This window comes from Xenopus laevis, chromosome 4S (assembly GCF_017654675.1).
Source record: "Xenopus laevis strain J_2021 chromosome 4S, Xenopus_laevis_v10.1, whole genome shotgun sequence".
In the NCBI taxonomy this organism is placed as follows: Eukaryota; Metazoa; Chordata; class Amphibia; order Anura; family Pipidae; genus Xenopus; species Xenopus laevis.
In genome coordinates, this window is record NC_054378.1 from 2,445,546 (window position 1) to 2,460,312 (window position 14,767).

General features: G+C 39.0%; 1 protein-coding gene across 1 annotated transcript in view; it reads right to left on the reverse strand.

Moving 5' to 3' along the window:
* Positions 1-13,133: 13,133 nt before the first annotated feature.
* The window catches only part of LOC121393417 (protein spinster homolog 1-like), a 28,681-nt gene continuing 27,047 nt past the window's right edge, over positions 13,134-14,767 (reverse strand). The window contains exons 14-16 of the mRNA XM_041561901.1: positions 14,376-14,441; positions 13,626-13,721; positions 13,134-13,533 (exon numbers count right to left, since the gene is read on the reverse strand). Coding sequence (XP_041417835.1) covers positions 13,327-13,533; positions 13,626-13,721; positions 14,376-14,441 — 369 coding nt within the window. The 3' untranslated portion in view covers positions 13,134-13,326. The remainder of the gene's footprint in view (positions 13,534-13,625; positions 13,722-14,375; positions 14,442-14,767) is intronic.

Consider the following 14,767-nt stretch of genomic DNA (forward strand, 5'->3'; position numbering starts at 1 on the left):
TTTGCCTAGAAGATGTATCAGAGCTCACTCTATTAAAAGGGTGGTCACTTTAAGTATATTGTAAAATGCCCAATTTTAAGCAACTTTTCAATTGGTCTTCATTATTTTTTTTTCATATAGTTATAGTTATTTGCCTTTTTCTTCGGACACTTGCTAATTTTGAATCGTCGCTGACCCCATCTAAAAATCAGATGCTCTGTAAGGCTACACATTTATTGTTATTGCTAATTTGTATTACTCATCTTTCTATTCAGACCTCTCCTATTCATATTCCAGTGTCTTATTCAGATTGTTGCAAGGTTGCTAGGGGAATTTGAATCCTAGCAACCAGACTGCTGAAACTACAAACTGGAGAGCTGCTGAACAAAAAGCTAAATAACTCAAAAAACACAAATAATAAAACATGAAAACTAATTGCAAATTGTCTCAGAATATCCCTCTATGCATCACACTAACAGTTAACTCATAGGTGAATAAACCTTTTAAAGGAGAATTCAACCCTAAACTTTAAAAACCCTACCCCCAGCCTAAGTGTTACCCCGGGCAAATGCCCCTAACGTTTTCCTTACCCCTCGGTGCAGATTCAGGCATTGGAGTTTGCAGACGCCATCTTCACCCGCTTCGCTAATCTTTGTAATGAGACCGGCGCTTTGGCAATTTTAGTGAGTTTCGGCGCATGCGCAGTTGTGATGAAACAGAAAATTGCTCCAACTGCGCATGTGCCGCATTTGCCCGGAGTAACACTTAGGCTGGGGGTAGGGGTTTTTATTAAGTTTAGGGCTGAATTCTCCTTTAAAATCATCATCATGTCTCTCTACATGCAGGATTTGTGCAAAACAAAGTTATTTAGTTTGTACTGGAATCAGTTATGTGAGTGAGCTCTAATACATCTGCTAGGAAAGGGCCCCCTATAAGATATATTGGATCTGTCAGTGAATATCTGACATATATTCAGAAATTACATAGAATATTTAATTGATTTGTAGGGTCAGGTCACTGCCGTCAGAAACTGACGCTTTTCCAGAAGTTGAAAACACAAAATGTTTCTCATAGTTGTGCGACTCGCTGTCTGTGCTCTCCGTGCCTCCATTATGTGCAGGCCCCACATCTCTATGACTAAATAACTAAAAGGCACCTTTTTTTTCTTTCACTAATGTGTTCTTGGGTTTACTTCCCCTTTAACAGCTGGGATGTAAAGAAGGAGCAGCCGGTGCAAGTAGAAAACAGTCCCTTGATATGTCCCAGTGTATATCCTTCCCCCATTGTGTAAGAGAAGGAACCTGAGCAATGAAATATTCTATTGTTGTGCCCCACAGTCACATAACTGGCCAAGCACAAAAGCCTCATGTTTTTACCTCAGTCAAGTGACTCCACTCTAAGCTCTCAGTCTGTGTCAGTCACTAGAGCCTAGTCTTGTCCCTATATACAACATAGCCCCGCCCAGCTCTGAGTGACGTTTCAGTGGAGAGCCAATCACAGCGTTCTGGGCAAGTCTTATGCAAAACACGTTGTAAGAGGACTGCGTGTGATACCAAACAGCCCGCCTTTTACTACAAGTCACATGACACCGGCCACTTCTTGTGTTTGTTTTGTAACAAGGGGCGGGTCCCAGTGACGGCCATTAGCTGAGTCGTTCAGAGAGAGAGACGGCCTGTCAGTGTCATGACAAGGAACTTGAGCTCTGGACCTCCCTCATTGTGTCACAAAGCAAAATAATGTGGGACTAGTTCTAGCCATTACTTACAACACGATAGTTTAGGGATGTTCTTTGTCGTATCAGTAGAAGTGCAAGAATGCTGGCTCAGTAGTACAGATGAATGTACATTAAACATCTATTTACACCACAGCTCTTGTGCAGGATTTGTTTCAGTTTGTGAGGCAAAAAGTCGGATTTAAACTGATATTTTTACTGAAAGCCCCTATAGTGAGTAAGGCTAAGCTTGGGCCTCTGTCTCCTGAGGTAATTCCCTCAGGTCAGGATTAGACTGAAAATCTGTAGCCACGGCTGTGTTTATATGTAGACACCCTAGGGCCTGTGCCAAGAGTTGTAACTTTAGGGGAGCGTCCCTCAGAGATGCCTATATTTATATATACGCACTGTAACAAACACATTATATAATATATATATACATAATCCGCCTCGTCAGTCGCTTTTCTACCCCAAAAATTGCAGCATACGTGTCCTTGTTGTAGATGAGGGGGAGCCAATTGCTGCTGGGGTTGCCACCTGGCCGGTGTTTTACTGACGCTGGCCGGTAAAAATGATGGTTGATCCCAATGTTATTAATAGGGAATAAAGATAAATATATAGGAAGCGTCAGTGATCCCATATGTATAATAGGGAATAAAGATAAATATATAGGAAGGTCAGTGATCCCAATGTGATCCATTAATAGGGAATTAAAGATAAATATATAGGAAGGTCAGTGATCCCAATGTTATTAATAGGGAATAAGATAAATATATAGGAAGGTCAGTGATCCCAATGTTATTAATAGGGAATAAAGATAAATATATAGGAAGGTCCAGTGATCCCAATTTATTAATAGGGAATAAAGATAAATATATAGGAAGGTCAGTGATCCCAATGTTATTAATAGGGAATAAAGATAAATATATATGAAGACCGGGATTTTTTCCAGAAAAACCTGGCAACCCTAATTGCAGCCCTGTGCTACAGATAGGGTTGCAACCTTTTTTGGAAAAAAATACCTATATATTTTCTTTTTACTCATACAGCCTTTATTTTCCCACCTTTTCCATATACCCCACTACTTACCCAGCTTTTTCTCCACTATGTCACCCTCAGAATTGTCCCACAACCCCTCCCCAGAGAAAGCTTGGTTTGTCAACAGACCAATTCAGTTGCATAAATACTGGATCCTTATTTTCTGGTTTCCTTGTATCAATATTCATCAGTTGCTGAGATTGGACCTTTACTCTTCACAATTTTATTTACATCCTAGAAGTACTTTAGATCTATGTGTTGTCAAGAAATATGAATTCACAAGCCTGGGCATATCGGTTCCTGACAATAAGCAAAAGGTAATAGCCATAATTTTCCCCAAAGAACAGAAATACAGGTTTTAGGTTTGAACTTACTGTGATAATTGTGAGTAGTGACACTTACCCTTATGACTTTGGGACAAATATTTCTATACCAGTAGAACCACACCTTTCCCATATTACTTTACATAACCTTTCCCATATTACTTTATATAAGCTTTCCCAATTACTTTATAAGCTTCCCATATTACTTACATAACCTTTCCCATATTACTTTATATAAGCTTTCCCATATTACTTTATATAAGCTTTCCCATATTACTTTATATAAGCTTTCCCATATTACAATACTGGTAGCAGCAGAGGTACAAACATCAAAATTGCAGCCCTTTGCTACAGATATATTTATCTTTTTTCCCTATTAACATTGGGATCAACCATCATTTTTAGCAGCCATTCCGGGTGGCTACCCCAGCTACAGAGCAGTTTGGTGATTGCCAAGGTCCCCCTGCACATCCTGGGAAAGAAGTGCAACACTAGTAGGGTTTTGGAGAAATTTTCAATAAATCAGCCCAAAATATAACTTCTTTAATCACAGTTCTATAATTATAAGAGTTTAATGCACTGCCACATTCTTTTTAACGAACTTTACGTGTTGTTTTTAACAAACAAGTGCAGAGGCCAGGGCCGCCATCAGAGGGGCACAGCTGTACTGCCAAAGTCACAAAAGGAGTCTAAGCTGAAGTCCTGAAGCCACGAGTTCAGTTCTACTGAACACCAATATGTGTTTTTTTTATTTTTTTAAGCCCCTAGACAAAAATGTAATATTTTAATACTCTATGGGCCCCTGCCACCAATGTTTTTTTTTTAAAAATATTCTCTGGGGCCCCCAATTTATTTTTTTAAGCCAATATCTTGTTGACTTTGCTCTTACTGTTTATTTTGAAATACCAATAAACATAATTTATGGTATTAACTGTAATTAAGAGCTTTCTGGATTATGGGGTTCCAGATAAAGGATCCCATAACTGTATACTGTATAGGACATTAATCAGGGGTTACATTAGACCAAGGATGACTTTGATGTAGTTGACCAGCTTCAGTATATTGCAATATATGGACACAATCTTTTTTAAAGGTATTAGAGAATTTGTTAGTACAGGTATGGGACCTGTTATCCAGAATGCTCGGGACCTGGGGTTTTCCAGATAACAGATCTTTCCGTAATTTGGGTCTTCATGCCTTATGTGTACTAGAAATTCATGTAAACATGAAATAAATCCAATAGGCTGGTTTTGCTTCCAATAAGGATTAATTATATCTTAGTTGGGATCAAGTACAAGCTACTGTTTTATTATTACACAGAAAAAGGAAATTATTTTTAAAAGTTTGGATTATTTGGATAAAATGGAGTCTATGGGAGCTTTCTGGATATCGGGTTTCCGGATAAGGGATTCTACGTTAAAGGGGATCGAAATGTAAATTTTAAAAATGCATAAATAGGTTCCTAGCACTAAATAAAACACTTTTGTAATGTATATCTGTTAAAAAAATTGTACCTGCTTTGAGATACATGTAATTGTTTCTGCAGCTTTTCTCTTCTCTTTCTCCATCAAAGTTCAATGGGGCCGCTGGCGTCCCTGCTCACTAGTGAATGATGGGCGCCCCTCCAATACTTAAAGGCTTTGATAAGGCTCAAGGGTGGTTAAACCCTTACATATAATACAGGCTGGTTGAGAAATGCTGTAATTCTCAGAGCAGGAGGGACTCCGCTGGAAAACTTTGAAGGAGATCTAAAACAAGAAAGAGAAGAGCGCTGCAATCCTGTCAATGGCTTTATGGCAAGGGGTTTATGATCTAGTTTCTAAGACTAAATGACAAGATCAATGATCATTTCTATTAAAAAGCATAAGATTTTCTATTTCCAGAAATAAAAATATTTAAAAAAATAAAAAGAACACAATATTTTCATTAGCATTTACAGCACTGTACATTAAAGAGACATAGGGATTATGGGGCAGAGGGAAATAAGTAGGGATGCACTGAATCGCAGGATGTCGGCCTTTTTAAAGCAGGATTGAGATCAGCCGAACCTTCGCCTGACGAACTGAGTCCGAATTTGCATATGCAAATTAGGGGTGGGGAGGGAAACCACAGTGACTTTTTGTCAAAAAACAAGGAAGTAAAAGTGTTTTCACCTTCCCAACCCTAATTTGCATATGCAAAATAGGGGTCAATTTGGTTCGGTGTTCGGCCAAATCTTTCGCAAAGGATTCTGGGGTTCGGTCGAATCCAAAAAAGTGGATTTGGTGCATCCTTAGAAATAAGTGAAGCGCCAGTGCTTGGTCATGGGGTGTATTTTCAGCAATAGAAGTGTTTGCCTTAGGGTAAGGCCAGACGTGGCGTTTTTACGTTGCGTTTTTAAAAAAGAACAGCCAGTTGTAAATACGCTACTGAAACCACACGCAACCGTCAACATGCGTTTTTCATGCGTTTTTCAGCACGTACGATTATTTTCCCAACATGAACTTCTCATTGTTCTCATTGAATTTGGACGCCATATTTAAAATACGCTGCGTATTTACGTACAGTGTGGTTTCAAACGTGCAGATCCCATAGAGTCTAATGATTTGGTAGTTTCTTGACGTATTGGCGGTTTTTTAGCAGAAAAACTGGCGTCCTGTGGTGGATTTCAGCTTGCAAGAACCCTGTGTGAAATTGCTATAGTGCGTTTTCCATTCGTTTCAGTGGTAGTGCAGTTTATGCGTATTTACGCCTGGCTGTTCATTTTTAAAAACGCAACGTAAAAACACCACGTCTGGCCTTGCCCTTAATGTCATCACTGTTGGCACAAGGTGTATTAGTGTAGATCACAAACACATATAGACTTGCCTATTGGTAACTTTACTCACAAGCTGTTTATGTGCGTGTTACGCTGGTGCCCCCTGCACGCCACATCTACAGCTTCAAATCATATAAACCTCCACCACAAAAAACGGTATATCCTAGAAACATCGAATGTTAAGTTGACAAACAACATATACGGTCATTAAAACAGTATCATTTACATGACTATTACAAGTATATGGAGATATTATCTGGTTACGAAAACGCTTGCGTTGTTTTTGCCACCAATACGGATTCATGCAGCACAGTTTATAAGATATATATTTATATATTATAGGGGGGCTCATTTGGCCTAGAAGATGTATCAGAGCTCACTCTATAAAAAGGTGGTCACTTTTAAGTATGTTTGTAAAATGCCCAATTTTAAGACTTTTCAATGGTTCTTCATTAATATTTTTTTTAATATTATTTATAGTTATTTGGCCTTTTTCCTTCGACACTTTGCTGATTTCGAATCGTCGCTGACCATCATCTAATAAATCAAATGCTCTGTAAGGCTACACATTTATCGTTATTGTTAATCTTGTATTACTATCTTTCTATTAGTCCTCATCCTATTCATAATTCCAGTGTCTTATTCAGATTGTGCAGAGGTTGCTAGGGGAATTTGAAATCGCTAGCAACCAGACTGCTGAAACTACAAACTGGAGAGCTGCTGAACAAAAAAGCTAAAATAACTCAAAAACCACAAATATACAAACATGACAACTAATGCAAATTGTCTCAGAATATCCCTCTATGGCATCACAACAACAGTTAACTCATAGGTGAAAATAACCCTTTAAAGGAGAATTCAACCCTAGAACTTTAAACACTACCCCCGCCTTAAGTGTTTACCCCGGGCAAATGCCGCCTAACGTTTTCCTTACCCTTCGGTGAAGATGTCAGGCATTGGGAAGTTGCAGACGGCCATCTCTTCAACCCGCTTCGCTAATCTTGTAATGAGACGGCGCTTTGGCAATTTTAGTGAGTTTTCGGCGCATGCGAGTTGTGAGAAGACAGAAAAAATTGCTCAACTGCGCATCGTGCCTGCCGCATTTGCCGGAGTAAAACTTAGGCTGAGGGTAGGGTTTTTATTAAGTTTAGGGTCTGAATTCTCGTGTTAAAATCATCATGCATGTCCTCTTCTACATGCGATTTGTGCAAAACACAGTGTATTTAGTTTGTACTGGAACAGTTGTTTGATTGACTCAATACAACTGCTGGAAAAGGTGCCCCTATAAAGCTATATTGATCTGTCAGTGAATATCTGACATATATTCAAGAAATTACATAGAAAATATTTAATTGATTTGTAGGTCAGGTCACTGCCGTCAGAAACTGACGCTTTTCCACAGAAGTTGAAACACAAATGTTTTCATAGTTGTGCGACTCGGCTGTCTGTGACTCTCCGACCTCCAATTATCGTGCAGGCCCCGCGACATCTCTAATGACTAAATAACTAAAAGGGCACCTTTTTTGTAGTAAAAGGCGGGCTGTTTGGTATCACACGCAGTCCTCTTACAACGTGTTTTGCATAAGACTTGCCCAGAACGCTGTGATTGGCTCTCCACTGAAACGTCACTCAGAGCTGGGCGGGGCTATGTTGTATATAGGGACAAGACTAGGCTCTAGTGACTGACACAGACTGAGAGCTTAGAGTGGAGTCACTTGACTGAGGTAAAAACATGAGGCTTTTGTGCTTGGCCAGTTATGTGACTGTGGGGCACAACAATAGAATATTTCATTGCTCAGGTTCCTTCTCTTACACAATGGGGGAAGGATATACACTGGGACATATCAAGGGACTGTTTTCTACTTGCACCGGCTGCTCCTTCTTTACATCCCAGCTGTTAAAGGGGAAGTAAACCCAAGAACACATTAGTGAAAGAAAAAAAAGGTGCCTTTTAGTTATTTAGTCATAGAGATGTGGGGCCTGCACATAATGGAGGCACGGAGAGCACAGACAGCGAGTCGCACAACTATGAGAAACGTTTTGTGTTTTCAACTTCTGTAAAAGCGGCAGTTTCTGACGGCAGTGACCTGACCCTACAAATCAATTAAATATTCTATGTAATTTCTGAATATATGTCAGATATTCACTGACAGATCCAATATAGCTTATAGGGGGCCCCTTTCCTAGCAGATGAATTAGAGCTCACTCAAATAACTGATTCCAGTACAAACTAAATAACTGTGTTTTGCACAAATCCTGCATGTAGAGAGACATGATGATGATTTTAAAGGAGAATTCAGCCCTAAACTTAATAAAAACCCCTACCCTCAGCCTAAGTGTTACTCCGGGCAAATGCGGCACATGCGCAGTTGGAGCAATTTTCTGTTTCATCACAACTGCGCATGCGCCGAAACTCACTAAAATTGCCAAAGCGCCGGTCTCATTACAAAGATTAGCGAAGCGGGTGAAGATGGCGTCTGCAAACTCCAATGCCTGAATCTGCACCGAGGGGTAAGGAAAACGTTAGGGGCATTTGCCCGGGGTAACACTTAGGCTGGGGGTAGGGTTTTTAAAGTTTAGGGTTGAATTCTCCTTTAAAGGGTTTATTCACCTTTGAGTTAACTGTTAGTGTGATGCATAGAGGGATATTCTGAGACAATTTGCAATTAGTTTTCATGTTTTATTATTTGTGGTTTTTGAGTTATTTAGCTTTTTGTTCAGCAGCTCTCCAGTTTGTAGTTTCAGCAGTCTGGTTGCTAGGATTCAAATTCCCCTAGCAACCTTGCATCAATCTGAATAAGACACTGGAATATGAATAGGAGAGGACTGAATAGAAAGATGAGTAATACAAATTAGCAATAACAATAAATGTGTAGCCTTACAGAGCATTTGATTTTTAGATGAGGTCAGCGACGATTCGAAATCAGCAAAGTGTCCGAAGAAAAAGGCAAATAACTATAAATATATAAAAAAAAATAATGAAGACCAATTGAAAAGTTTCTTAAAATTGGGCATTTTACAACATACTTAAAGTGACCACCCTTTTAATAGAGTGAGCTCTGATACATCTTCTAGGCAAAATGAGCCCCCCTATAAGAGATATATGTAAATATTTGAAGCTGTAGATGTGGCGTGCAGGGGGCACCAGCGTAACACGCACATAAACAGCTTGTGAGTAAAGTTACCAATAGGCAAGTCTATATGTGTTTGTGATCTACACTAATACACCTTGTGCCAACAGTGATGACATTAAGGGCAAGGCCAGACGTGGCGTTTTTGCGGCGTTTTTACGTTGCGTTTTTAAAAATGAACAGCCAGGCGTAAATACGCATAAACTGCACTACCACTGAAACGAATGGAAAACGCACTATACGTCAAGAAACTACCAAATCAATAGACTCTATGGGATCTGCACGTTTGAAACCACACTGTACGTAAATATGCAGCGTATTTTAAATATGGCGTCCAAATTCAATGAGAACAATGAGAAGTTCACGTAGGGAAAATAATCGTACGTGCTGAAAAACGCATGAAAAACGCATGTTGACGGTTGCGTGTGGTTTCAGTAGCGTATTTACGCCTGGTTGTTCTTTTTTAAAAACGCGACGTAAAAACGCCACGTCTGGCCTTACCCTTAGGCAAACACTTCTATTGCTGAAAATACACCCCATGACCAAGCACTGGCGCTTCACTTATTTCTAAGGATGCACCGAATCCACTTTTTTGGATTCGACCGAACCCCAGAATCCTTTGCCAAAGATTTGGCCGAACACCGAACCAAATTAACGCCTATTTTGCGTATGCAAATTAGGGTTGGGAAGGGGAAAACATTTTTTACTTCCTTGTTTTGTGACAAAAAGTCAAGTGGTTTCCCTCCCCACCCCTAATTTGCATATGCAAATTCGGACTCAGTTCGGTCAGGCAGAAGGATTCGGCTGAATCCCAATCCTGCTTAAAAAGGCCGAATCCTGGATTCAGTGCATCCCTACTTATTTCCCTCTGCCCCATAATCCTATGTCTCTTTATGATACAGTGCTGTAAATGCAATGAAAAGCTTATGTTTTTTTTTTTAAATATTTTTATTTCTGGAAAAGAAAATCTTATGTTTTTAATAGAAACGATCATTGATCTTGTCATTAGTCTTAGAAAATAGAATCTAATCCCCTTGCCATAAAGCATGACAGGATGGAGCGCTCTTCTCTTTCTTGTTTTAGATCTCCTTCAAGTTTCAGCGACTCCCTCCTGCTCTGAGATTACAGTCATTTCTCAACAAGTCTGGTATATATGTAAGGGTTAAACCACCCTTGAGCCTTATCAAGCCTTTAAGTATTGGAGGGGCAGCCCATCAATCACTAGTGAGCAGGACGGCCAGCGGCCCCATTGAACTTTGATGGAGAAAGAGAGAGAAAAGCTGCAGAAACAATTACAGTATCTCAAAGCAAGTACATTTTTTTTAACAGATATACATTACAAAGTGTTTTATTTAGTGGCTAGGAACCTATTTATGCATTTTTAAAATTTAGATCCCCTTTAACGTAGGATCCCCTTATCCGGAAACACGATATCCAGAAAGCTCCCATAGACCCAATTTTAATCCAAATTTTTTAAAAGGATTTCCTTTTTCTGTGTAATAATAAAACAGTCGCTTGTACTTGAATCCCAACTAAGAATACAATTAATCCTTATTGGAAGCAAACCAGCCTATTGGCTTATTTCAGTTTACATGAATTTCTAGTAGACATAAGGCATGAAGACCCAAATTACGGAAAGATCTGTTTGTCTGGAAAACCCCAGGTCCCGAGCATTCTGGATAACAGGTCCCATACCTGTACTAACAAATTCTCTAATACCTTTAAACAAGATTGTGTCCATATATTACAATATACTGAAGCTGGTCAACTACTACTACTACTAATGTACCCCTGATTAATGTCCTATACAGTATACAGTTATGGGATCCTTTATCTGGAACCCCATAATCCAGAAAGCTCTTAATTACAGTTAATACCATAAAATTATGTTGATTGGTATTTCAAAATAAACAGTAAGAGCAAAGTCAACAAGATATTGGCTTATATTAAAGCCCATGCAATTTACAAAATAAAAAAAAAAAAGGATTATTACAGATCCATCCAATGAAAATAAAGCAACAAATGTTTGACTTTAAACAGAAATCATAAAGAGAAATAAGTTGAAACAAAATAAAAATACAACATTTTCCTCTCTATCAACCAGACAAATAAAGCGTTGTTTATATTACTGGACAACATTTCTACATCATTAAATTATCCTGGAACATAGAGTGAGTAAAAAAAGAAGTTTTCATCAGAATTCTACATAAACGTCCCAATAATAACTTTATCATCAGACTTCTAGATGTTCTGCCTACCCTACCCTATTTTTTTCCCAAGAGCACAGACGATAAATTACTTGTGACTTGTAATATGTCTATTTTTTTAAAAATATTTAATGTAGTATAGGCTATATAATAATAACATCTGAATAGTTTCAATTGATGAGAAATACTGATCTCGTGGCTTATCGACTACGATTACATTTCAAGAAATGTTTTTTTCCCTCAAATTAAAATCAGCGCATTATGTGAATCTCATCATTTAGTTTGGACTTTTGAAGGCAAATCCCGCCTTAAAACAAAATCGCCAGCGTTTTCTACAACTTTAATGCATTTCCGATATACATTTTTCTCAGTTCGCCTGGTCTGAGGTGTGAAGTAAACTCTGGCGAAAGACCGGTAACGTTCAGTAAAATTCGCGTTTTAGTGAATTTGCAGAGTAACGACCGTTCGCGTAGATCAAAAAGTCGCCTGGCTATGCGGGTGCAAATGGAATGCTAGCGATGGTCTCGTTCGCAAGCGAAATGTCCTCTTACGTCTCTTAGTGAATTGTCACTAGCGACGGCCCACTTTGCTCTTTTCTTTTTTATATCCCTGGCCACAGTGTTTATTTTTACTTTTATAGAGCCCTGACCACTCATTTTTAAATTTTAAATTTAATGGGGGACCCCTGGCCACTGGTTGTTTTTTTTTTTACTTGGGGAGTGGGACTGGCCACCAATGTTTTATTTTTTCAACTTGGGGGCTGGCCATCTTTTGTCTCCTTTATGGGGGGCCCTGACCATCAATTTTTTTAACTTGTGGGGGGTCTGGCCGCCAATGTCGCATATTTATATTTCGGCTGCTTTGATGTTTTTGCCAGGGCTGCTTTTTACTGCTAGTCCAGCTCTGATATACAGTCAAAACCCTGTCCTCCCAGATTTTACAACATTTTTTTTATTGGTTCCACCACAGTTTAAGGGGCAAATTCACTAAGATTCGTAGTTGCGCCAGACGTAACTTCGCCAGCGCTCTGCAAATCCACTAAAATCCGAAGTTGCGCTCAGGGGTAGCATAAGGTTGCGAAGTTGCGCTAGCGTTGATTCGCGAAGCGACGTTACGCTAGCGATGGTTAATTTGCGTACGGCGCCAAATTCAAATTTCAATGGAGGATACGTAGAATCACTACAAATGCCTGGGAAACCTTCAAAACATCAAATAAAATGTTTATTTTGCCCTACACATGTGCCCACTGTATAGTTAAGTTGCCATGAGTTAGGAAATGTAGGGGGGAAGGAGGGGAGCCCCAAAAATTTTTTAGATCTCTTTCAGCCTATCACCCATAATATAGAAAAAACGCCAGCGTTTTTTGGGACTTAGAAAAAATGTTAACTTTTTTTGAAGAAATCCCTATCTACTCTATTGCGCTTCGCCTGGTCTGAGGTGGCGAAGGAAGTCTGGCGTAAAAGGTAGCGTTCAGAACGTTGTGCGCGTTAGTGACTTTGCGTAGTTACGTCCGTTGCGCAAATTCGCTAGGTGTAAGGGTGCGAAGTTACGCTAGTGAAGTTACGCCAGCATCCGTTAGTGAATTTGTGAAGTAACGAAAATGGCCAACGCTAACGAATTGACGCTAGCGTTAGGCGCTTCGGCGCTTAGTAGATTTGCCCCTAAGTCTTGATTTTTCTGAAAATTACTTTTTCATGGACTTTATTTTTCATGGCCCCCTGAACAATGTAAAACAAGGTTTGACTATTTATACCAAGCTTTTTAACATTCATAGGAAAATTCACAGGGCTTTACCTCTTATACAATATAATGTTTGGTGTTTGAATTGTCCCTCCATGGACTGAAATGGTATGAGCATATGGAACACTTGTCTAAAATGAACCAATGTCATTTAGATCGAAGGTTATATAATGCAATAATAATACATGGGACAATATATTTATGTTAAATTCATTTTTATTATAAAAATATACATGACAAACATTTATATACAAAGATATATACAATATACAGTATATTCTATAACAAATATATAACAAAAATATATACAAAATAAAGATTTGTAAAAAAGGCATTTTCTTGTGAGTCTTTGTTTTAAAACAGTAGAGCATTCCCCTGGGCTATGGAAGTAATATGCCATTCAGTCTGAAGATTCAAGAACTTCCGCAAGGTCTGGTGGGTTTAAATATTGCTGAACTGCCTTCTCATCATCCTCAATATATTTAGTTGTCATTGTAAACAGGCCAGCGCCGATCAAAGCCATGAATGGGCAAATCAAGATCACATACTCCATACTATTCTGGAACAGTTCAGAATGTTGGTTGGCTTTTATCACTTTTACAAAGATCTGTTGGAGGGAGATAAAACAGTATTATCAAGGTTATTCTTCGTGTTTATTAGAGCTCACACAATTTCTAAAGTTAAAAAGACGCTACTTACCTTATTGAAAATTACTGGAACCCCGTTATTTGCAGCTGATTTTCCAACTGACTTTACGGAATATGCCCAACTGTAGCTGGTTGGAATCACTGTTGTCTGGAGAAAGAGAAAAACATTGTGGAATGTAAGCTTTTTTGGCAACTATAGTTAAACTATACAATTACAATTAGGGATTCTACCTAAATAAAATGTTTGCTTTGTGCTCTCTTCTTAGGGCTTTTCTGTTAGATATATTAGTTATATAGCACTGCAGACCCCGCAGTTTGAGTGTGTGTGTATATATATATATATATATATATATATTGGGCAAAATCATTTATTTACCGAGTATATGTTGCTTCATTGTTTTAGCTTGTTCAATGAACAGGGCCTGTACTAAACATACTGCTTGTGTATATAGCTTCAATAACACATCATTTAGTTTATCAGTGTCTAATTATCCACCCAGATATAGAATAGTTCCTATTTTGGTATTTATTCTGTGTAGCTTAAGCGCAGAGACACGCGTGGAGATTCATGGTGCTCTGAAGAAGTGGCGAGACAAGGGCACGAAACGCGTTAGTTTGCACCCCACTGCTGTAACTGTACTTGTGTGCTTATAATAAAGCGCTTTTGATATTACTACCAGTTTCCTCTCTTGGATCAGCGCCTGATTGCGAGACAGAAGCAGTATAACATCCCTAACAATAGCACTGGTACTTTATTTGTGTGAGACATTACAGGGGCAAGAAAGAAAACTGGATACGTTACCATAATAATTTCATTTGTCGAGATCTCGTTCAGAGACAAGAAAATCCCACTTAAAAGGAAGAGAATCTGGAAAGATAAAGAAGATGGGAGAACGGTTGGTTAGATGATGTTTATGTTTATAACGGTGTACTATTACATACAGTAGAACCTTCATTTTACATCCCCTGATTTTAAGTTTTCCCTCATTTTACACTGTTGTTTTATATGTGGGGGTTGGGTAAAACCTGACCTGCACCTGACCTGAACCCGACCTCCCTCCACCCACGCCCACCTGCACCCGACTTCCAGGTTCCTTTTATAGACCGTGCCGACCCACCCTGCCAATGACATCACAAAAGGGGCGGGCAAGCAGGCGCATGGCTATTACTGATATCAGGGCCGGCCCGATAACC